At 40.7% G+C, this 23,910-nt stretch overlaps 1 protein-coding gene across 3 annotated transcripts in view; it reads left to right on the top strand.

Moving 5' to 3' along the window:
• The window catches only part of GPSM1 (G protein signaling modulator 1), an 811,168-nt gene that overhangs the window by 417,574 nt on the left and 369,684 nt on the right, over window positions 1–23,910 (top strand). For all 3 annotated transcript variants that reach the window (XM_073599650.1, XM_073599651.1, XM_073599649.1), the window contains one exon: window positions 20,547–20,617. In XM_073599650.1, the coding sequence (XP_073455751.1) occupies window positions 20,547–20,617 (71 nt within the window). The remainder of the gene's footprint in view (window positions 1–20,546; window positions 20,618–23,910) is intronic.

Raw genomic sequence — 23,910 nt, forward strand, 5'->3', positions numbered from 1 at the left:
AGGCAGATCAGGTACAAACAGCAGGCAGGAGAGAGGTCAGGTCGCAGGCAGGTTCGATAATCGGAAGTCAACACAGGTAGCAAGAATTCAGGTACACGCTGTAGACCAAGCAGCAACCAGCCAGTACTAAGTCCGTGTTTAAATAGGCCGTCTGGCGCCAGTTCTGATGACAGGCGTGCGCGGACGCGCGCGCACGCGGACGCGTGCACGCGCGATCGCGAACGCGCGCACTCGCGAACGCGCGATCGCGTATTCGCCGATGCGCCCGTAGTTGTTCTGAGAATCCCTTGCTGGCGCCTGCGCACAGGCGTATGCTTGCAAGCATTAGCTGTATTCTGCGGATGACTTCCCTGACACTTGGTTTGGACTTGGTTTCCCGCCCTGAGGAAACGGTCTGTTTCCCCCCCACAACGTCTCCGGTCCAGGCAGGATCTCCTTCTGCAAGGGCTGGTTCTTCACCCCGACCTGGGGTTCTTCAACTTGATGACCTGGCTCTTGAGAGGGAGATACTCAGAGACAAGGAATGCACTGAAAGAGTGATTGAGACCCTCCTAGGAAGCCGATCACTAGAAAAATCTATGCAAAAATCTGGAAGGTTTTTTCACACTGGTGCCAGGATAGAAAAATCTCTAGCCCTTCGGTATCAGTAGTAGTTGAATTTTTGCAGGTTGAGGTATACCAGGGGATTGCCCTGAACACCCTAAAAGTACAAATAGCAACCCTGTCTGTGTTTTTGGATCAGAAGCTCGCGCTGGAGCCTCTGATTAAAAGATTTCTGTTAGTGAGGGAGAGGTTGATCCCTGTAAGAATTAACAGATTCCCGCCTTGGAATCTGATGCTCGTCCTGGATGCGCCTTTTGAACCAGTATTAGAAATTTCAGTTACATTTTTAACACTTAAATTAGCCTTTTTACTGGCTAACACTACAACCAGAAGGGTAAGCGACCTGCAGGCCCTGTCAATTAAGGAGCCCTTTTTTGTTGCTACTGAAATACAGAGTAGTTCTGAGGCAAGACCCCCTGTAGCTCCCCAAGGTCACCTCCCAATTTCATAGATCACAAGAGATTATTTTGCCCTCTTTTTTGTGAAAACCTGAAAAACGAGAGATAAGAAAAATTTAGTTTACTAGATGTCAGAAGGTGTTTACTGACATAACTAGATAGGGTGAAAGACTTCAGGAAATCAAGTCACCTTTTGATTCTATTTAGCGGCCCTAGAAAGGGAGGGCAAGCATCTAGGACTACAGTGGCTAGGTGGATCAGACAGACTATAGGAATAGCTTATGAGCAGGCAGGGTCCCCAATACCAGTAGACCTCAAAGACCATTCCACAAGATCTCTGGCGGCCTCGTGGGCAGAAAGAGCCAGAGCCTCAATAAAACAGATCTGTCGGACAGCCACATGGGCGAAGCAAGACACCTTCCTAAAGCATTATAGAGTGGAATTGTTATCTCCTCAGGATCTGGCATTTGGAAGAAAGGTCTTACAAGCGGTAGTCCTACCCTAAGTTAGGCCTTGAACTTTTTGTTCATTCTCTCAGGTGTGCGGTCCTGGAAGATGACTAGTTAAAATTACCAATTACACTTACAGGTAACTGCTTTTCTAGGAAATCTTCCAGGACGGCAGGCCTGCTTCCCACCCCTGCTTTGATGTAATTACTACGGGAAAAGTTTTCCTCTTGCAGCAGGATAACCTATTACTTTGGCAGAACTAAGGGGCAGGGGGAAGGGAGGGACCTTTTAACCTCATGTGTTGATTGTGTTTCCTGTCAGGTGGACCATTCATCTCTCAGGCGTGCCGTCCTGGAAGATTTCCTAGAAAAGCAGTTACCGGTAAGTGTAACTGGTAATTTTTTCTCAAAAGTTCTACAAACAATACCCCATAATGTGAAAGAAGTTTGTTTGAAATCTTTGCAAATTTATTAAAAATAAAAAACAAAATCACATGTACATAAGTACAGCCTTTGTCATGACACTCAAAATTGAGCTCGGATGCATCCTGTTTCCACGGATCCTTGAGATGTTTCTACAAATTGATTGGAGTCCACCACGATTTGGAAATGCACACACTTGTCTATATAAGGTCCCACAGTAAACAATGCCCAGACTTGAACCAGATTGCATCTCTGAAAAGATCTGAAAATGGCTGTGTACCAACGCTCCTCATCCAACCTGATGGAGCTTGAGAAGTCCTGCAGAGAAGAATGGGAAGATCTGACGAAAAATAGGTATGCCAAGTTTGTAGCATCATACTCAAAAATACTTGAGGCTGTAATTGGTGGCAAAGGTGCTTCAACAAAGTATTGAGCAAAGGCTGTGAATGCTTATGTAATTTTTAATTTTAAATAGATTTGTAAAGATTTCAAACAAACTTCTTTCATGTTGTCATTATGGGGTATCGTTTTTAGAATTTTGAAGAAACAAATTTATTTAATCCATTTTGAAATAAGGCTGTAACATAAGAAAATGTGGAAAAAGTGAAGCGCTGTGAATACTTTCAGGATGCACTGTATATAGATATCCATAGATTTTCTGTTTAGGACTTTGCAGACTGTTCAACTCTCCACTCTTACGTAATGTGCAATCTGGCAAAGTTTAATATGCTCACTGCAACTTATTGACTGATCTTCTAATTTCTCAAATGCCACAGAATGCTCTTCACCAGCTCCATAATGTCCCCTTTTCTGATATTAATTTGTTATATGTCACACCCATGGTCACAATATAATGAGTTATAGTGCTTTATTCCGCTTGTGCATGAAAATAACCAGACTGTTATTTGTCTTACATAGTGCTCCTTTTTTAAATTTATGGCACACAAATCATTTTGAATCATACCTACTTAAACACAATCAACTTCTTTTCTCATACAGACCAGCAAAAAATGTTTTTCCCCATGACAACAGACCCCGCTTTAATTCAGTGTATGCAATTAAAGTGATGATGCTCTAATTATGTGCTGAAAATTGATTTGTACCTTGAAGAAGGTGTCAGGCAAGGTGACTAAGTTTAAATCACTTTCACCAGAAGAAAAAAAATAGACAAGATATGCAAGACTATTAACAAAAACTAATGTGGATACACCTTTAATTAATGTTCTGATTAGAAATAAGTGATTTGTGTACTTTAGCGACTTTGTATGCCCCTAACCGGGACCAAGCGAGTTTTATTGCATCCACTATCAAAAGACTGAGAGACTTCGCTCGTGGATGCATCCTCCTTGCTGGGGATTTTAATACCCCATTAGAGCCTTGTATTGATACATCCCAGGGGACATCTAGCATCCCACACAAACGTTTGGTGTTCATACGCAAACGATTACATGATGCCCAGTTAATGGACATATGGAGGATTATGCATCCGAGTGCGAGAGACTATACCCATTTTTCCCATGTGCACCAAACCTATTCTAGAATCAATTTTTTCTTCATAGATCATCACTATCTTCCCCTACACACGAATGCTGACATTGCCACCTCCCCCATATCGGACCATGCTCCGATAACACTTACTTTAAAAATTCCTTCCATGCCGCTTAAAACCACTAATTGGAAGCTCAGTGAGAATCTCCTACATGAGGATATTGATAAGAAGATGATAGGGGAGGAGTTAGCCACTTACTTTAAAGAAAATGTGCACCCGGACATCTCACCAGGTGTACTCTGGGAAGCGCATAAGGCCCATATCCGCGGTAAACTTATTGAGCTAGGGACCAGGAAAAAGAGAGAATGCATCCACCAACAAAATGAATTGATTCGAGACATAACTGCTTTTGAACAACAACACAAAGTCAATCAGTCTCAGGCTGTATTTCATACTTTAACACTAAAAAGAGAGGAATTGAAAGCCCTCTTACACGTAGAGCAAAAACGACACTTTCGCACAGTAGCGCAACGCTTTCATTAGTGGGGTAATAAACCGGGAAGATTATTAGCACGCTCATTGCAACAAAAAAAAACTGCCTCCTTTATAGATAAAATTAAGACCTCCTCGGATACCCTAGTACACAAAACACCAGACGTAGCTAAAGCATTTAGAGTGTTCTACCAACAGTTATACGACGTCCAACACACTATAGCAGACCAAGACACTAGAACTTCCCTTATCAGTGCTTATTTAGCACAAGCTGAGTTGCCCAGGCTTCCAGCCGACACCTTAACCACATTAGAGGGAGAATTCACTATTGCAGAGTTACATATTGCATTGAAGGCCATGGCTAATGGCAAAGCACCTGGGCCAGATAGCTTCACTGTTGCATATTACAGAGCTTTTGCGGATATCTTACTGCCCCGCCTGGCCTCCTATGCCAACGCGGTCCCCTCGGGGGGGGACACTATGCCCAGAAACCCTCCACGCACACATCACTGTGATCCCCAAACCCGGGAAGGATCCTAGCATTTGCGGTAGCGATCGCCCTATTTCTTTACTGAATATAGACTCCAAGTTATACGCAAAGGTTATTGCAAATAGACTCCTTCCCTTAATCCCCCGCTGGGTCTCTAGTGACCAGACGGGATTTATACCGGGAAGAGAAGCACGGGATAATTCGCTTCGCACTTTATCCCTAATGGTTCATGTTCGGAGGGCCTCCCAGCCCACCCTTCTATTATCAACAGATGCAGAAAAAGCGTTTGTTAGGGTGGACTGGGAGTACTTTATGGCAACACTATCCCATCTTGGTATTGGCCCTTTTAACTCATATATCAGCGCTATATAACCGCCCTACGGCCCAAATACGAATAAATGGTACCCTAAGAGAACCCTTTACACTTTTCAACGGCACCCACCAAGGCTGCCCCCTCTCCCCCATCTTATTTGCTTTATCACTGGAGCCGTTCTTATCAATCATCCGACATGACCCTTGTATCCACGGAGTTACTGTAGGAGGCGTGGAACATAAATATGCCGCTTATGCGGACGACATTCTATTCTACATTCAGCAACCCAGGATCTCTATACCTAACCTTATGACAGCTTTCTCGAAATTTAGCGTTATCTCCAATTTTAAGATTAACATGACCAAATCCGAGATCCTAAATATCTCAGTGTCAAATGAAACCGTAGGTCACCTGAAACAGTCCCTCCCCTTCAGCTGGCAGACAAATAAGATGAAGTACCTAGGGATTTATCTCACCCCTGACCTGGCTTCTCTATTTTGCACCAACTTTGTACCCTTCCTCAACACAATAAGAGCAGATCTGCAAAAATGGTCTCAAATGTTGCATTCGTGGTTGGGGAGGATCAGCGTGGTAAAGATGAACATACTACCCAGGTTACTGTTCTTACTCCAAATGATACCGTATGGAATACCCATTGGTTTATTTACGCTGGTTAGTTCATTGATAGGCAGATACGTATGGAACAGAAAGCAACCCAGATTGGCTAGGTCTCTCCTTGGCAGATCAAAAAGGCAAGGTGGTCTGGCTTTACCTAATCTTAAGCAGTACTTTTGGGCAATAGTATTAAATAGAATCTCAGATTGGAAATACCGTAAGAATTCCAAACTATGGGTCAACCTGGAAGTGACACTTAGCGGAGCAGACCTCTTCTCCTAAATATGGATCCCTAAGAAATATAGATCTTTATCTTCGACCTCTCTGCTCACGCATTTGACTCTAATGGTGTTGGACTCTCTATGTAAAGCACAGAAATGGGCATACAACTCTCCTATTATGCCACTGACAGGTCATAACTGTTTCCTCCCCGGAAACATAGACCCTAGGTCACATACCTGGAATTTGGGTAATTCACCTCTCCTTCACCAAGTGGTCACCCAAACAGGTATTGTCCCTATCTCCACACTACTTTCTACCCCTACAGCTGCACCCCTGGATCATTGGAGATACCACCAATTGACGGCGTTTGTTCACTCTCTCCCGAAACCTATCAGAGACGCTACAGATTTAACACCCATAGAATTCGCCTTCTCAGAAGACCAGCCGGTTGAGAGACCCATCTCCTATTTCTACCAAGCTTTACAGATGATCAACTCCACAGGCAATCCCACCTTCTTAACCAATTGGGAGAAGGATCTTAATAAAGAATTGTCTGAAACTCATAAGTCCACCATTCTCCTAATGGCTCACACCTTTTCCATGGCCTCAAAAACAGCGGAATTGAACTATAAACTGCTAACAAGATGGCATTACACCCCAGCCTTACTACAACACTACTACATAGCATGTGCCCTGACTCCTCGCCACATATATGGTGGTATTACCCACTGATTCGCCCATATTGGTTGTCTATTTTGTACTGGGAGAAAGAGATTCAAGGTACCGAAATACCCAATGACCCATGGGTTATACTATTCCACTGTACAGGCTCACCAGCAAGAACATATAAAAAATCCATTACACCCCACTTGCTTAATGCCGCAAAGGCTCTCATTCCACGTTATTGGAAGCAATCGCACATTCCTTCCCTACGCCAATGGCTAGCGGAAGTAGACCACACATATTATATGGAAGATTTTACTTACTCCCTCAGAAATAAATCCGATTTAGTCCAGAGAATATGGTCCTGCTGTTTTGCCTTCAAGTATACATCTGCATATGCGGAAATTATGTCTCAAAATAAGTAAAAGATGTGATATAGGACACACTGTGTTTGTAGTAACTTAGTTGGATCGGTCTGATGCGGGTACCCCCCCCCCACGCTTACCCTTACCTCTCCCCCCCATCTCTTTTCTCTCTCTCTTTTCCTCCTTTCTCTTTCTTCTGATTAATATGGAGATTATATATATGCTTACATTCGAATGACGGCCCACATAGAGGCTATTCTGTTATTCATGTTACTGGTTAGCTGACATCCACGATGGTCTGCACTGCCGGGCTACTTGGAGGAGAAGCTACATATTCTACTCAACTATGTGTCAGGTTTATGACACCATTTTTGGACTTTAAAATGTTTAACGATTACTTTACCTCAATTGTCGGCTACCTTAAGTACTGTGCCCTTAGGGCCCAATGGCAGATAAGATTGTTTTCTTGTAAATGTTTTGTATTTCATACTCTCTCAATAAAAACTAATTAAACAAAAAAAAAAGAAATAAGTGATTTGACCCTTTGTACTCCTAGGATTTCCTTAGCTTTGTTAGTAATAATCCTAGTTATTTAAAATTTACAAATATCTGCATACGAGTTTTAAAATTTTTGAAACCGTTGAAATACTTGATACACTGTTGGTTTGTGTTATTAGCTATCTAAGCCTTGGTTCACACTGATGCGATTTCTGATGTGTTTCATGGAATAGCATGACAAGTGAAATAACATGAGTTTCTATGGAGGCCTTTCACATATACAGTTGTGTTAATAAGTTTACATACCCTGGCAGAATTTATGATTTCTTGGTCATTTTTTCAGAGAATCTGAATGACAACACAAAAACCTTTCTTTCACTCATGGTTAATGTTCGGCTGAAGCCATTTATTATCAAATCAACTGTGTTTACTCTTTTTAAATCCTAATGGCAACAGAAACTACCCAAATGACCCTGATCAAAAGTTTACATACTGTGGTGATTTTGGCCCAATAACATGCACACAAGTTGACACAAAGGGGTTTGAATAGCTATTAAAGGTAACCATCCTCACCTGTGATCTAATTGCTTGTAATTAGTGTGTGTGTTTAAAAGGTCAGTGCGTTTCTGGACTCCTGACAGACCCTTTCATCTTTCATCCAGTGCTGCACTGACATTTCTTGATTCTGAGTCATGGGGAAAGCAAAAGAATTGTCAAAGGATCTGCAGGAAAATGTAGTTGTGTAAGTGTAAAAGTGTAGCGCTATTAAACCATGAACCCTAAGTGTAACCGTTAGGGTGATATTAAGGTAATGTGTTCACTGAAAAAAATTCCAATATGCAGGGGATACATAAAATGATACAAAATCCCAATATGCAAGGAATACATAAAATGGTACAAATCTACCCAATAAGAAAATAATGCATATTACAAATATAATGCAAAATATATATCCATAAATAAAGTGACACAAAACAAGTGATGAAAAATAAATAAGTGAAAGAGGTGTAACCAATGTGAATAAAGTGTCAATATATAAATTCTAATCAAACAAGAGTCCGAAAAGGTTGGCAAATATGTGATAGGAGTCCAAAAATGAAAAGGATAATCCTAGACACTTGGACACAAATTCCTCGGACGTCAATACTTCAAGAGAGGTTGAGACAGTAAGTAGGCCACCACCAATGATCGTAAGGAGGCTTACCGGATGTAAATGACTTGGAGAGGCTTATACCACCCAAGTTACAAAGGCTTTTAAACCAGCTGACTGGAATGGTACAACCGCTTGAACAGCCAAAATGGATCCTGGGTCAGACCTCCAACCTGTCGCAAACAATCTCAACTGGCAGCATGTAGGTGATGCCCCAATGGAGAGCCCAAATCTGGTGTTCACATACTATGCGAAGATAAATTAAAAACTCGCATAGCGTGATACCATTAACACAAAAAATTTAATTGAATAAGATAAAAAAACTCACGTTAAAAGATCATCAAAAGCATATACAGGAACAAAAGCGGTATGTAAAGTGGGTCCAACCCACGCGTTTCTGCTAAAAAGCCATCACCTGGGGTCTTTTTTAGCAGAAACGCGTCGGGAGGACCCACTTTACTTACTGCTTTTGTTCCTGTATATGCTTTTGATGATCTTTTAACATGTGAGTTTTTTATCTTCAAATAAATTTTTTGTGTTAACAGTATCACGCTATGCAAGTTTTTAATTCACCTTCGCATGGTATGTGAACACTGGATTTGGGCTTTCCATTGAGGCATCACCTACATGCTGCCGGTTGAGATCGTTTGTGCCAGGTTGGAGGTCTGACCCAGGATCCATTTTGGCTGTTCAAGCAGATGTACCATTCCAGTCAGCTGGTTTAAAAGCCTTTGTGACTTGGGTGGTATAAGCCTCTCCAAGTCATTTACATCCGGTAAGCCTCCTTCTGATCATTGGTGGTGGCCTACTTACTGTCTCAACCTCTCTTGAAGTATTGACGTCCGAGGAATTTGTGTCCAAGTGTCTAGGATTATCCTCTTCATTTTTGGACTTCTATCACATATTTGCCAAACTTTTCGGACTCTTGTTTGATTAGAATTTATATATTGACACTTTATTCACATTAGGTAAATAGGTGATAGGTGGTATGTCATAGTAGATACGGCACCTCATCCCTGCTGAGAAAATTTCAATAAGAAAAAGAGGGAGGATGGGATTATTACGGTGCCACCAATGAAATAGAACAATTTTGTTTGTAAAAATATCTTTTTTATTTTAATTGTATCAAAAGAGCTAAAAATGTACATTAAACATACATATGTAGAAAATTTCAAGAACACAAAAACGCCAGTACAAATCAAGATAATGACTGTCACCAATGATGTTGGAAGGTGATCGTTGGTCACTTGTTCCCAACTAGTTTCGCCAAAACATTGGCTTCATCAGGGTAATATGTAGATAAACACAAAGAGTAAAAACACTGAAACAAAAGAAAAAAAAGTATATCATTAAATCCACATAATCTTGCATCGTTAAGGCGAACTGTCACATCGCAAAGCGGTCAGAATACTGTTCAACCATGTCCGCGGCCTCCCAGTCCCCACACCCAGAACATACCATGCGGGAATTCCAGGACACAAGGGGGACGCCACCAGAGCACTGAGAATGGTAATCACACTCAGCCCAGTATTTGGCTACAGGGGAATTAAAAGGCGCCTAAAAAATGAAAATTAGCATATAAATATTCAGATATTAATTGATTAATAAAGGGAACTCAGCCTCAATTACATACCCTGATTATATGCAAGAAAGAGCACTCAATGGTGCGCAGAGGAAATTCACAGCACAGTGATTAAATACAAAAATCGCAAGATTTGAGTATAACCAGGAAAGCTGAAAAAAATATAAGATAACAAAATAATAGTATTGGTGAGATGACCTGGACTTCATACAAGTTAAATGAATCAATGGCGAATACTTGTAGCAAATTTAGGGAGTGTATTAGATATTTAATAAGCTGAAAGTGCTTACCAAAAAGGTGCATATGACTGGAAACAAAAGTGCGCCCTAAACATGAGGTTCCGCCAATGTATAGGCTAAGCATTGAAACCTCCCCAGCATATCCTTCAGATAACACGGTGCCACATTGGTGGCACCGTAATAATCCCATCCTCCCTCTTTTTCTTATTAAAACTTTATTCACATTGGTTACACCTTTTTCACTTATTTATTTTTCATCGCTTGTTTTGTGTCACTTTTTTTGGATATATGTTTTGCATTGTATTTGTAATATGCATTATTTTCTTATTGGGTAGATTTGTACCATTTTATGTATTCCTTGCATATTGGGATTTTATATCATTTTATGTATCCCCTGCATATTGGGATTTTTTCCAGTGAACTCATTACCTTAATATTACCCTTACACTTAGGGTTCATGGTTTAATAGCGCTACACTTTTACACTTACACATATTGCTTTGGTCTATAGCTGTGTTGGCTGCTATTTATACCCTCACTCATTCTACACAGCACTGTATTTTCCTCTTTCAGGGAAAATGTAGTTGAACTATATAAAACAGGAAAGGGATATAAAAAGATATCCAATGAATTGAGAATGCCAATCAGCAGTGTTTAAACTCTAAACAAGAAGTGGAAAATGAGGGGTTCTGTTGAAACCAAATCATGGTCAGGTAGACCAACTAAAATTTCAGCCACAACTGCCAGTAAAATTTTTGTGATGCAAAGAAAAACCCACAAGTAACTTCAGGTGAAATACAGGACTCTCTGAAAACATACGGTGTGGCTATTTCAAGATGCACAATAAGGAGGCACTAGAAGAAAGATGGGCTGCATGGTTGAGTCGGCAGAAGAAAGCCATTACTATGCAAATGCCACAAAGTATCCCCCTTACAATACGCCAAACAGCACAGAGACAAGCCTCAAACCTTCTGGCACAAAGTCATTTGAAGTGATGAGACCAAAACTGAGCTTTTTGGCCACAACCATAAACGTTACATTTGGAGAGGAGTCAACAAAGCCTATGATGAAAGGTACAGAGGTAGATCGTTGATGTTTTGGGGATGGGTGAGCTACAAAGGCACAGGAAATTTGGTCAAAATTGTTGGCAAAATGAATGCAATATATTATCAAAAAATACTGGAGGAATATTTGCATTCATCAGCCAGGAAGCGGCGCATGGGGCGTACTTGGACATTCCAACATAACACTTATCCAAAACACAAGGCCTAGTTGACCTGTCATTGGCTACAGCTGAATAAAGTGAAGGTTCTGGAGTGGCCATCTCAGTCTCCTGACCTCGATATCATTGAGCCACTCTGGGGAGATCTCAAACGTGCAGTTCATGCAAGACAGCCCAAGAATTTAGAGGAACTGGAGGCTTTTTGCCAAGAGGAGTGGGCAGCTTTACCATCTGAGAAGATAAAGAGCCTCATCCACAAACACCACAAAAGACTTCAAGCTGTCATTGATGTTAAAAGGGGGCAATACACGGTATCAAGAACTGGGGTATGTAAACATTTGATTAGGGTCATTTGGGTAGTTTCTGTTGCCACAGATGATTGATAATAAATAGCTTCAGCCAAACACTAACCATGAGTGAAAGAAAGTTTGTGTGATCATTCATATTTTCTGAAAAATAGCCAAGAAATCATAAATTCTGCCAAGGTATGTAAACATTTATGTTAATCAGACTTCCACGCCAAGTGACTAGTATCCACACTTTTCCAACCTAAACCCTCTACCCCCACTTATGTCGCCAGATGGACAACGGACCTGTCACAGGACCTTACACCAGAAGACTGGACGCATATTTGGCTAGCAACTCACAAATCATCCCAAAATATATTGACTATAGAGACGGTCTACAAAATATTTTCTAGGGGGTATCTGGTGCCCCAAAGCATAGCGAAATACATCCCTGGCTACCCGTCAGTTTGCTTCAGAGGCTGTGGGGAGTCTGGCTCATATCTCAAAATCTGGTGGACCTGCCCAGTGGTAGAGATGTGAAGGTTCGGAGACAAAAACGGAAAAATTTGGAAAAAAAACATTTTTTTTCCATTTTTTCCTGAAAGCTTTTTTGTTTTTTTCCAAAAAATTGGGATAATTGAAAAAAAAAATTGTAGAATATTTTATTTTAACACGATGAATAAAATATTTTAAGACAGGTTGTTCAAATATTTTTCAAATCATTTCTAAAAAAAATGTATGATATCAGATTATTCTAATTTCTGTGCACTGAGTGAGGACAAGCAAGTCTTAGGTAACAAACTGAACCCTCCAATGCAAGAACAGTATGCATTTCTTCCTTTAAGAGGTGCTGTGCTGTTATTGTAACAAGAACCAGTCCGTTTAAACCTTAAGATTTTAGAAGTTCCTAATTGTGATGACGGACAAAAAAGAGTAGCTGTAGAAGCAGAGACGGATACTGACAATTTCAGCTCAGAAAATTATTCTGCTTAAATGTCCATTGAAAGTTAGTCCCACTCTCTTCTTAACACTTCCCCATCTTCAATTTTTTTAATGAGAATGGGGTTTTTATTAAATACTGTGGAGAGGAAATATTGAAAAATTGTTACTTTTGGTTTTGAAAATTGTTTTGTGGAAGCTTTTTGGCTGTTCCACATAAACTAGTAAGCAGTTCAGGAGATTGTTGCTCCCTTTGTTACAAATATTATAAAAAAGTAAATTCTGTTTGTGATAATTGTTTGGCTATACTATATTTTTAATATGCTAGTTGTGATAATTTTATGCCAAGTCAAATTGTCCATAGTCATATTTTATGTTCCGAAAGTAACAGAATGACTTTCAATCTTAAAAAGACAAAAAAGTGCTAATGTAGCATTTTTTTCAATTATTCCAAAAATTTCAGTTTTTTCCCCCCAAAAAATGGAAAAAAAATGTTTTTTTTCCAAGCTTCAAAATTTCCGGGAAATTTACATCTCTACCCTGTGGTGCAACCCTTTTGAGACTAAATTTTCACAATCCTTACTAAATTGTTTAATACTGATAAACTGCCAACGATCAACAGATTGCCTTGCTAAATAATAACTCACTAAAGCTAACCAGATCCCAATTTTCACGACTCCTTCAAGTCACTGCTGCTGATAAACAGACACTAAAATTTGGCATCCCTGGGTGGAAAAACCTTTTCCCCAGATTTTGACGACTCACTTTTGGAGCCTGATATGGGGGGCATTTTATCTCTCGCACACTTCTATGGTGCTGCTGCTTAGACAACCCCAGAGACCTCACCCTACCTCTTTCTTTCTCTTCTTTCACAACTTTTTGCTGTACATTCTTTTGGTGCCTAGCCATCCTTGCTAAAACCTCGATCTATGGCTCGAGGAGGGTCACTTGGTTTGGTTTGTTTTGATTTGTGTTTTGATTTGAGTGCCTCTGGGCATTTTTTGCCTTGGGACCTACTACTGATACTGTTCTACTTTTACTCGACAATGTTTACTTCTCCCTATGTGGCGATATGCTTTACCCTGTGGGAGACAGCTCAGGAGGTCAGGGGGCATGACAGGCAGTGCACACTGAGCCTACACTGCCCTGGCCCCCTATTCACCTAAAATGCCAGACAACATTGCTGTGCTGTCTCATCTCTCTTCTTTATTTTACACAGAGCCCAGACCTGCAGCTTGCTATGCAGCTCGAGAAGAACACTTCATTTAAAAAAAAAAAAACAAGCTGACAACAGCAAACACCAGGTACTACACTAAGCTGTCTCAGGCAAGTGTAGTGTGTGCTGTTGTCAGCTCAGATTTTATTATGGGTGTAGGGACCCTTTGGGATTTTACAAGCATTTTTCTTCTAGTGATAAATCTTCTTAAAATCAAATAAGATGCTTAAAGCAATCACAAAACATATATTCCAATGAATAGCATTCTCATATATGATGCTCAATACATTTTAATTGAACCTTCTGAAAAATGCCAAAACTTACAGTATGTCCAGGATTACTCGACCTTCTTGTACTTTGTGTTGCCCTGGTTGTCATAAATACCCTTCTATCATTTTAAAGCTGTAATTTGCTTTGGCAAAAATATGAGCAGATGTTGGGGTAATTTCCCTTTGCTTCCTGATCTTCTGATGACCTAAATATTTACTTTATTTACTTATTTACACGGTCTTACAGCTGGTATTGTTGTTGGGGAATGCTGTGACTTGTTGTTCCTCATTGGTCTGCTTTTCTATTAGCTAATACCTGTGTATACCTGTGAGTTGTGTTAATGTTAGTGTGTATGTATAAAAATAATCTCTCCAATGTGTTACTTTGTTAAGAACTGGCTGTTTGCTGCTAGTGCTGTGCAGTGGTGATGTCCTGCTGATCTCTTTGTATCACTGCAAGTCTAATATAGATCAGATGTTCTTGAATGGTCAGAATTGTTTATACAGAATGACATAATTTTCCTGTTTTGGTATTTTATTAGACTGTAAGCAACCACAACTGTACAATGTATGTAACGTGACTGCAGGGTGGCCGTAATCTGATCCATTGGTCCGCAGACGCCTGTGGGTTTGCAAATGCTGCAGTTCTATCCTGCGATGCCAAGAATGAGATCATGGTTGGCTATAAGGACACTAAAGGATCAGTCCACCCAAAACTGATATTTCAGTGGTTGGCAGATGCTGAAGAGTTAAACCACTTCTGTCTTCTATATCTTGGCAACCCTATTGGTGGGATCTCTGCACTAAATTCCTGGGTCCGCACACCTGGTGTGCCTGTTATGAAGGGCTCTCGGCATCCCTGCTTGATTTTTTTTATTTTATAGTATGAGGATGTAATAGAAAGAGAGAGAACATCTATATTAGTAGTAGTAAGACTGCAATGTGGGTTGGGATAAAGATGGAAACTTTTATGGACAAATATTGCTGCTGGAAATAAAGTAAACTGGCCCAAACATTGCCTCCTCCCCCTGAACCTGAAATGTATCTTTTGAGGAGATTGAACTTTTTAGAAATCCAAAACAGCCATAACAGAAGGTTTTTAGTTTTTTTCTAATATTGCCTTACTCCACAACAGAGTTGTACACTAAGTGCATTTCAGAATTCTTTCATGGTGAGAATGCTGACATCAAGCGATTTATCTGCGAACATCTGCTAAAGTACATACAATTCTCCACATTCAGATGGTGTTCCTCACTGTGTTCCCCATTATTCTGGTTGGCAATTGTGCTTTTAGGTAACATGTATGCTTTTATTTTTAGAGGAGAGATTATCATGCTGATTTTCTGTTTTCTGCCACAAACCTACATCCCTTTGACTCGCTAAGTGCACAAGCTCTTCAGTATATTGTCTCTAGTGTTTTGCTCAGATGTAAAATCCACTTTGTTCTGAGTTGATTGCAAGAAGGCTGTCTCCACAATCACAGATACCCAACAGATGAATCCTTTTTTTTTTTTTTTTACATCGAGTTCAGTGCAGTCAGAGTTACACTAATTTCATGTTCCAGGAACACATGTATCCACAACTGCATGTACCTGTAGTTGAAAGATGCTGAGCCATCGTAGTTGTCATCTTTGCATGCTTTCCCACAATCCCTAGTAAATAGAAAGACAGTGCTGCTGTTGAGTGAACATATGACTTTCCTGCAGGGGGATAAACCTGCTAAAGTGTCATAGCTGCTGCTACTTTCTCAGGATGAAAAGGGGAGATTTCCCACTCTGATCCTGCATAAGTTATGCTATTTGTCAGAATTATGTAAAGTGGGCCCAGGAACAGTTTTTAAAGACTGCTTTGTACTAGATTCCATTTTCAGATGCTCTCACTGCAAAAAAAAAGTACTCAAATATTAAAACACAGTAAAATGTATTTAAAAATAGGAGCTTCTTTTTGTCATTTTAGAATACCAAGTAAAACATATTGAAGTCATGGGCAAGAAGGCAGGATAACTTTGAATGTCATACATATTGGGTTGTTTCCTCATGGGTCAGAAATACTATTCCCTTTCTTTTGTTACTTATTGTAGTTTGAGGTGGGCGTGGAGTTGTAACCACTGAGGAGGCTTCCTTATTCTCTCATTGGAGCCACAGCTGGATCACTGCTGACCTCACAAGTGGTGTCAACATTCTGGACTTTGTTACCTCAACCACAATGCCAAGCAGTCTAATCTAGTAACTGGTGGCACATAGGCTAGCATTCTACTGTGGTGTCACTAATGTATCAGGCAGTTAGGAGCTTTTGATCAGGGCCTCAAGGGGTTTTAGGGATCATTGTCGCCACCTAAGGTAAAAATGAACAGGTATGTGGGTAAAAATTCTATTCAGCAGTGATACTGCATTACTTCCATTGCCCTGTTTTATTTAGTGTTTTCAGCATCCATGCTATGCATCCTTTTTTGTATAATTATTATATCAGTTGTCTTTAAATTCTTCTGGAAACCACACAGCAGGGAAGAAAAAACCTCCAGACATCTGGGAACATGCACTCCAAACGCACCCACATCTTTATTTTTAACGTCTGCCCAGAGTATGGCTCAGTGTCTCTGAAGCACGCCCCGAATGCAGACCTCTGGCCAGTTCCTCCACTTAAAACTCCTGTATGATCACAGCCGACCTGAGAGACAGAGGGACCATTTACAAACACCCCTGAGAGTTTCCGTTTGCCGAGCTTGGCATACTTTTCAGGGAGGGGATGGACTGCAAAGTATCCAAGACAGAATTCAAATTCACAAGCTGCCGGAAGCTGCAAGGGAACTGGTACCAAGACACTGCCAACAGCTGCAGCCTCAGTCTGGAACTCAGCACTGTGTATCACAAGGATTTACAGGATTCGCTGTGGCCATTGGTTTTCTTTAATCATGGTAAAAGTCTGCACCATTGCCATGGACTTTAATTAAACGGGTGAGTAAACAAGGACAGGAACGATATTTGCTCACCCTGGCTACACATGAGAATGTATATAGCTAAGTGGGCAGTTCACCTAAACTGTTTTTCAGATTGTGACAGTGCTAAAAGGTTAAATTATTCCAGGATTCCTTTTCCCTAAAAAGACTGACAGTAACATCAGAATAGGGTACTGGAATAATTATCTCATGTCTGTATTTTTGCAGCCCTCACTTACTTTGCAGGGCTCTACCAAGAACACTGAGCCATTCACATTAGTCCCTTCACCATAGAAGCTTACACTTTAATGTCCCCACCACAGTCACACACTATTATTATACATGTATATAGCTCTGACATATTCCACAGTGCTGCATAGAGAACACTGAACCATGCACCAGAGCAGAGTACACTGTAAAGCACCCCTCCCTGCTACAGTCACACAGTTTTATTTTTATACATTTAGGCTTATTTTACACTAGTGGTTGGGGTGCAGTAAAAACACACTGTGGAGCTACTTTCTCCCCAAATCGTTCCCCTAAGCTGCTGTATGGTTGTATACACATGCTACGGCAGTGATGCAGAAAAGCTTATCCCTGCTGTCCCATTCGCAGGTTGTACTGTGAATGGGCATGTGGTGCCACAACCACCCTGCAGCTGCATGCAGTGTACGTGGTTGCAGCCGGTGGTGTGGGCTTTTAAGGGTTAAAACAGATGCTGAGGAAGTAATATAACACTTCCTCATCACCTTTCTAATGCCGTCTGAAAAGTGATCTACCACAAATCATTTTTCATAAGGTGATGCCAGTGTAAACCATATCCTACCTAGCTCCAACATTTTATAGTGCTATACAAATAATAAACCATTTACACTAGTCTCTGTACCAGAGGAGCTTGTACTCTAATGTCCCATCCCAGACACACACAGAAGCCAATTAATCATCCAGTACATTGGACTGTGGGGGGAAAAAACTTGAAATCAACACAAACATGAAGAAAAGGTACAAACCCCATGTATAGGGTCATGTTGATAATTGAATCGAGGACTCCACCGCAGCCAGACACACACACACACTGTTTCATTTACCAAGCTGATACACTGTGCAGACTGTCTTTTCACTGTGCACGGGCCAAACCCAACATTGCAACACAGGAGGCATGAGCTCTGAGCAGTATCTTTTTGACATTGCTATTACCTACTGTATCTTTGTGGGCAAATCAGATAGTTGTAAAGGATGTAAAGAAGAACCAAAATGTGTATATGTGTCTGTAATAAAAAGATGTCACATGTCTTCTTGGGAGCCACATATCACTTCATAATTCACGTAGAGAATCTTTGGACTTTGTACAAATTGACTCACCTGCACTGGCTCTAGAAGAAAAGGAAATACCTGGCTTTTTTTGTGTTTAACTGTTTTTTGTGTTGGATAAAAGGGTAACGTGTTCCCAGACTATGCAGGTATGATTTTACCATTCCAGTCTGCCAGCGGGTCCATTAGCATGAATGTTCATGCTTTAATTAAACATGTGGCAAGATGAGCAATTCAAGCTGCCTCTGCCTTGACAGGCAAACTTCAGGAACCCATAGTTGCCAATCACAATTAGTGCTGTATTGTTTTGACATCAATAAACTAAAATCTGATTGGCTGCTGCAGTTCATAACTAAGATGCTTAGTGCTTAATATGTTTCATGGTATTAAATACATCTATAAAGGAATCTCAGTGAACAGTTCTCTTGCACATTTATACATTTTGCAGTGTTATAACCTGGGATTAAATTGAATCTACAAAAAAGAATCCATAATGTCAGTATTTTTTACTTTGTGTCACAATATAAAATGTTTTGCAAAGTGTTACATTTGTTGCATCATCCAAATGAAAGTAAAGCTATAGGCAAAACGTGTTTTTTTTTTCCATTTTGGATAGACTAAGGAAGGGCTATAACCCCTGTAAGGTTTATGTTTGCTCTTTTTGTCCTATTGGGTAAATTTCTCTTCATTTCCTGTCCCATAGCCAAAACAGGTGAGAGGAAATCCCTGCAAGTTAAGTGAATCTCCTGGGGATCCCCAGGTCACCACAATTAGTGTCCCCATTGGAAGATTTTCCTTTTAATACTTCTCTGGGGATAACCTAAAATTCTGGATTTTCTTTTACTTTCAATGATAATAGTAAACAGTACAAATAGAGAGGGGGAATCTCCCCAATGTGGACACAGACAGCAATAAGAACTGACAGGTGTTTTAATCCTTCTCATCTCTAACTAAATCAGAAAAAAAAGTTTTGCCTTTTTAAATCCATTTTATTTGTAGGCTCCCAACATTACAAATTGTGGAAAAATCAGAGGGAGAATAGTTATACAAAGTTCTGTCAGTGTAAAAACATGGTAACAGGTAACAAGATAATAAATGAAAACCATTACAGAAAATCTATGGGGAAACAAAAAGGAAAATTTTGTGATGAACCAGTGACGCTGAGATTTGAGGTCCATTCTCAGATGGACCAGTCCAAACACCTGGCAGGTCATGTGTTTTCTGGTACAAAAAACAAAACATAACATTTTTCCACATAATTTTATGATCAGGTCCCCACGTTTGTTTGTTTAGCTATGGGAAGAGTAAACCGTGCTTTGCCTTTTTATTGTATATTGAAGAATCAGAATATGAAAGTTGAAAAGTGATGTTAATTAGAAGAGATAGCCAACCTAAGGCTGCAGATAAATTCTGTCGGTCTTGGCTCATGGCTATCGGTGCAAGTGTGTGTGTGTGTTATAGGGCACAAAAGACTGTTTTCTTTTCAGACACTTTTACAAATCCGCTTCTATATATATATTTATTAAAAACTAGCAAAATGCAGTAGTTGTTATGTCACCCATTCGGATTTTATCTGCCACTTCTCTTACAGAGAAAAAAAAATAACTGTGTGTGTTCCCTACACTGTGTGTTTAGAATGAAAGTTCATAGTCTTTGGAATTACTACCAGTCGCTCCTCATCAGAAACAGTGTATTGCAAGCTGAAATATGTACTGAGAGTCATGTGATCAATAAGAGCCAATTTAGCGTAATCTACCACCGCAATGTCATGAGACCACTCTCAGCAGCATGATGTCATGTGTTCACTTAGAGACAGTTTAGTGAAATGTGTTAGCATGATTATGCCTGTACAGTTTCTCATAAGCACAACAAGCATACCTTCTGTTAATCCATGGTCTGTTCCTACTATGAATTGTTCCTGCATTGAGGCTGCTTTCATACTGGTATATCGTCTGAACGCCTGCAAAATCATGTGAATTGTGTGTCACACTTGCAGTGCTGTTTATTTTAATAGCTCCAAAATGTGCAGTTTTGCATGTGTAAAAAAGCACTGCAAATGTGGTAAAACACCATGTTAAAATACACTCAAAGCTCAAAAAGATTCTAAAGCTTCTTTGCCGCGTTTCTCACTTGTTGGGCAGCCAATTGAAATTAATAGGCTGCCATATGCCACAATGGTGAAAACAAACATATGCATGATGCCTAGTGTCGCACTACAGTAGTTCGAATGGGGACTTAGTTGGGCACAGGAGGCATGAACATGTATCCATATGTACGACTGTAACATACAGGATTTGTAATGTTATTGATATGCTATTTACTGAATGGAATGCAGTTGTAAATGACAAGTTTTCTTCCTTGGTATTTATTTTTTGTAGGTGCCAGACCCAAAAAGCTACACAGGAACAGTATGGACAGCTTGGACCTAATAAAGCTTCCTTCAGAGAAGGTGAGGAATAGAAGCACTTGTGAAACACAGTATAAGACACAATTACCTGTCGCAAGCTATCTACATGTCTCCTCAGTTCTGGTGTTGTGTGGATGGGGCTTTAAGGAAAAAAAATCTTGATATTTCTTTGTATGCCATCCTCCTAAGGGTACAGTGAGCTGCAATGTGCATCAGACACTCTGACAAGCAAAAAAAGTGTAGGTCATGACAAAACTTTTTCTTTTAGTTTTGGATATCGTAGGAACGTTTAAAATCCCTATCAAAGTTTTATTGCTGTCTTTGTCCCCACTAGGTACATTCACACTATCTTTTTTTCCTTTTGACTCTTGTCACAGAGACCAAAAGTGATAGGAAATCCACAATTTTACAATTATATTAAATGGTGTTGCACAAGCTCTCTAATGAATTCATGCATAAAGTAAATACAATAAATAACGTGACATATAGCAAATGATCAAGATAAATCACATATAAAGTGCATAACAATAGTGCAGTCCATATTAGAGTACACAAATTATATTATGGTGTATAACATGCCTCCAGGGAGTAAAGACAGCTGCAGGTGGAAGTTCCAGCCGACCAGCGGTGGTAAACACTGTGTCTCTGATCCAAGATGAGCTGTGCTGTCAGGACCAGCATGGAATACAGGCAACTGGAAGTGACGTCAGAGTGGGCAGGGCATGTTTCGGAGCATGCCCAGTTGCCCCTTCTTCAAACCAATGGAGTAATGGAAGAGGTTTATATGAGGGTCAGGGGTGGGACTAATAACGACTGCTAGATTATTAGATGGCAGTATGCAATGGAATAAAATACAGTAAAATGATGTAAAAAACTTGCTGCAGTAAAGGCAAAGATACACAAGACATAAACACTGACTGGGACAAAACTGCAAAAAGTAGAACATAGATAAATAAAATTCCAATATTTAGACAGAATGTAGACACTCACATGGGATGCAAGCATAGGACTACCAGTGTCAGCAACAGGAAATATGACAACAAGTATAATAAAGAGGGAAATATGACAACAAGTATAATAAAGGTAACTGGACAGATGAAATACTGTGCAACAGGGGACAGCAAGTTTCAGCAACATCACAAGTAAGGAAAACAATAAACATATACACATTATATATATATGTAGGAAGGCCAGTATGGTGGCCTGAATTTATGGGAGGAGCCCGGGGGGGTACTTAAGCAGCCCGCTCACCTGTGGTGCTTGTCGGTTTCCTGTGCGCGATATACGTCACTAGGCCGACTATTCGGTATACCAGCGTCCGCAAGTTCTTGCCTCGCAAAATTTCGTATTCGATACCGTTCTCAAAACTTTCGAAGTCCGCGTTTTTCGTTCGTAGTTTGTACCACGCGGCTGGCTTGGCTGTCGCAGGTAAGGTCCCGTCGGACTTTTCGTTTTCATATCAGGTCACTAAACGGTAATTTCAAAATTTTTCGTTTCACTCGCTTTTCATAAACTGCAATGTATATCGCATTTTTCGTTTCATGTCATGTCACTAAACCGTACTTTCAATTTCGTTACTCGCACTTCACTATTGTAATGTATATCGCTCGTACTTTCGATATGTTACCATTTCGACAGCACCGCGACGCAGACGTCGCTTCATTTCTAGCATGTCGGTGTTTAAATATATGCATCAGTAAACAGCCATAGCAAGTCGCAATTTGCAAGTTATCGGATCAAGTCAGTTCGATACCAATCATTTCTCATTTCTGAAACATTCTAGAACTCATTTCTAACATTTCAAATCATTTCAAAACATTTCTCATTTCAGTCACCTACCGCGCTCCGATTCGAATCCAGTCGCATCAAAAAGATGCACCGATTCGTCTCGGCGTGCCCCAGGATTGGCCTCATTTCTATACATGCTCCAGAGTTACGTTTTCAGTCATTCATACCTCTGTCATGGTTATCATTTCATTTCCACCTATCACGTTCCGACATGAATCCAGTCGCATGGCAATGCACCGATTCGTCTCGGCGTGCCCCAGGATTGGCCTCATTTCTATACATGCTCCAGAGTTACGTTTTCAGTCATTCATACCTCTGTCATGGTTATCATTTCATTTCCACCTATCACGTTCCGACATGAATCCAGTCGCATGGCAATGCACCGATTCGTCTCGGCGTGCCCCAGGACTGGCCTCATTTCTATACATGCTCCAGAGTTACGTTTTCAGTCATTCATACCTCTGTCATGGTTATCATTTCATTTCCACCTATCACGTTCCGACATGAATCCAGTCGCATGGCAATGCACCGATTCGTCTCGGCGTGCCCCAGGACTGGCCTCATTTCTATACATGCTCCAGAGTTACGTTTATCAGTAATTCGTACCTTCTGTCATGGTTATCATTTCATTTCCACCTATCACGTTCCGACATGAATCCAGTCGCATGGCAATGCACCGATTCGTCTCGGCGTGCCCCAGGATTGGCCTCATTTCTATACATGCTCCAGAGTTACGTTTTCAGTCATTCATACCTCTGTCATGGTTATCATTTCATTTCCACCTATCACGTTCCGACATGAATCCAGTCGCATGGCAATGCACCGATTCGTCTCGGCGTGCCCCAGGACTGGCCTCATTTCTATACATGCTCCAGAGTTACGTTTATCAGGAATTCGTACCTTCTGTCATGGTTATCATTTCATTTCCACGTATCACGTTCACACATGAATCCAGTCGCATGGAGATGCACCGATTCATTATGGCGTACCCCAGGGCTCGGCCTCATTTCTGATACATGCTTCAAAGTCCGGATCATAGCTAATCGCAGACATCGGGAGATGGATCCATGTCTCTGCCATGCAGCTTACTACCATTTCACTCCCACAACGCATCACCGTTCCGGAACCAGTCGCATCTGACATGCACCGATTCTTTACGGAATGCCTTGCTGGTTCCAAACAGCATTTCATACCTATACCAGAGCTCGGTTGGTTGCCAGTCGCAAACACGGCACAACCAATTCAAGCCTCGGTCTAATAATCATTTTTCTCATTTCATTTCATACGGTGCTCCGATTCGAATCCAGATGCATCAAACAGGCACCAGATCGTCCCGCGTGCACCAATGTTTTCACTTGCCTCATTTCAATACATGCTCCAGAGCCCGGTTCTCGGTCGAATCAATGATGACGACCAGGCCGGACCTCTGTCATGGAGTCCATTCATAATCAAGGCAAACATTTCGAATCGTTTCATTGTCATACAAATCGTTGCTTCAAAAAATCAGTTAGCAATCCCTTCACGAATTGTCACCTTTTCGTTTTTCT

The sequence above is a fragment of the Aquarana catesbeiana genome, linkage group LG09, assembly GCF_042186555.1.
Source record: "Aquarana catesbeiana isolate 2022-GZ linkage group LG09, ASM4218655v1, whole genome shotgun sequence".
NCBI classification, from domain to species: Eukaryota; Metazoa; Chordata; class Amphibia; order Anura; family Ranidae; genus Aquarana; species Aquarana catesbeiana.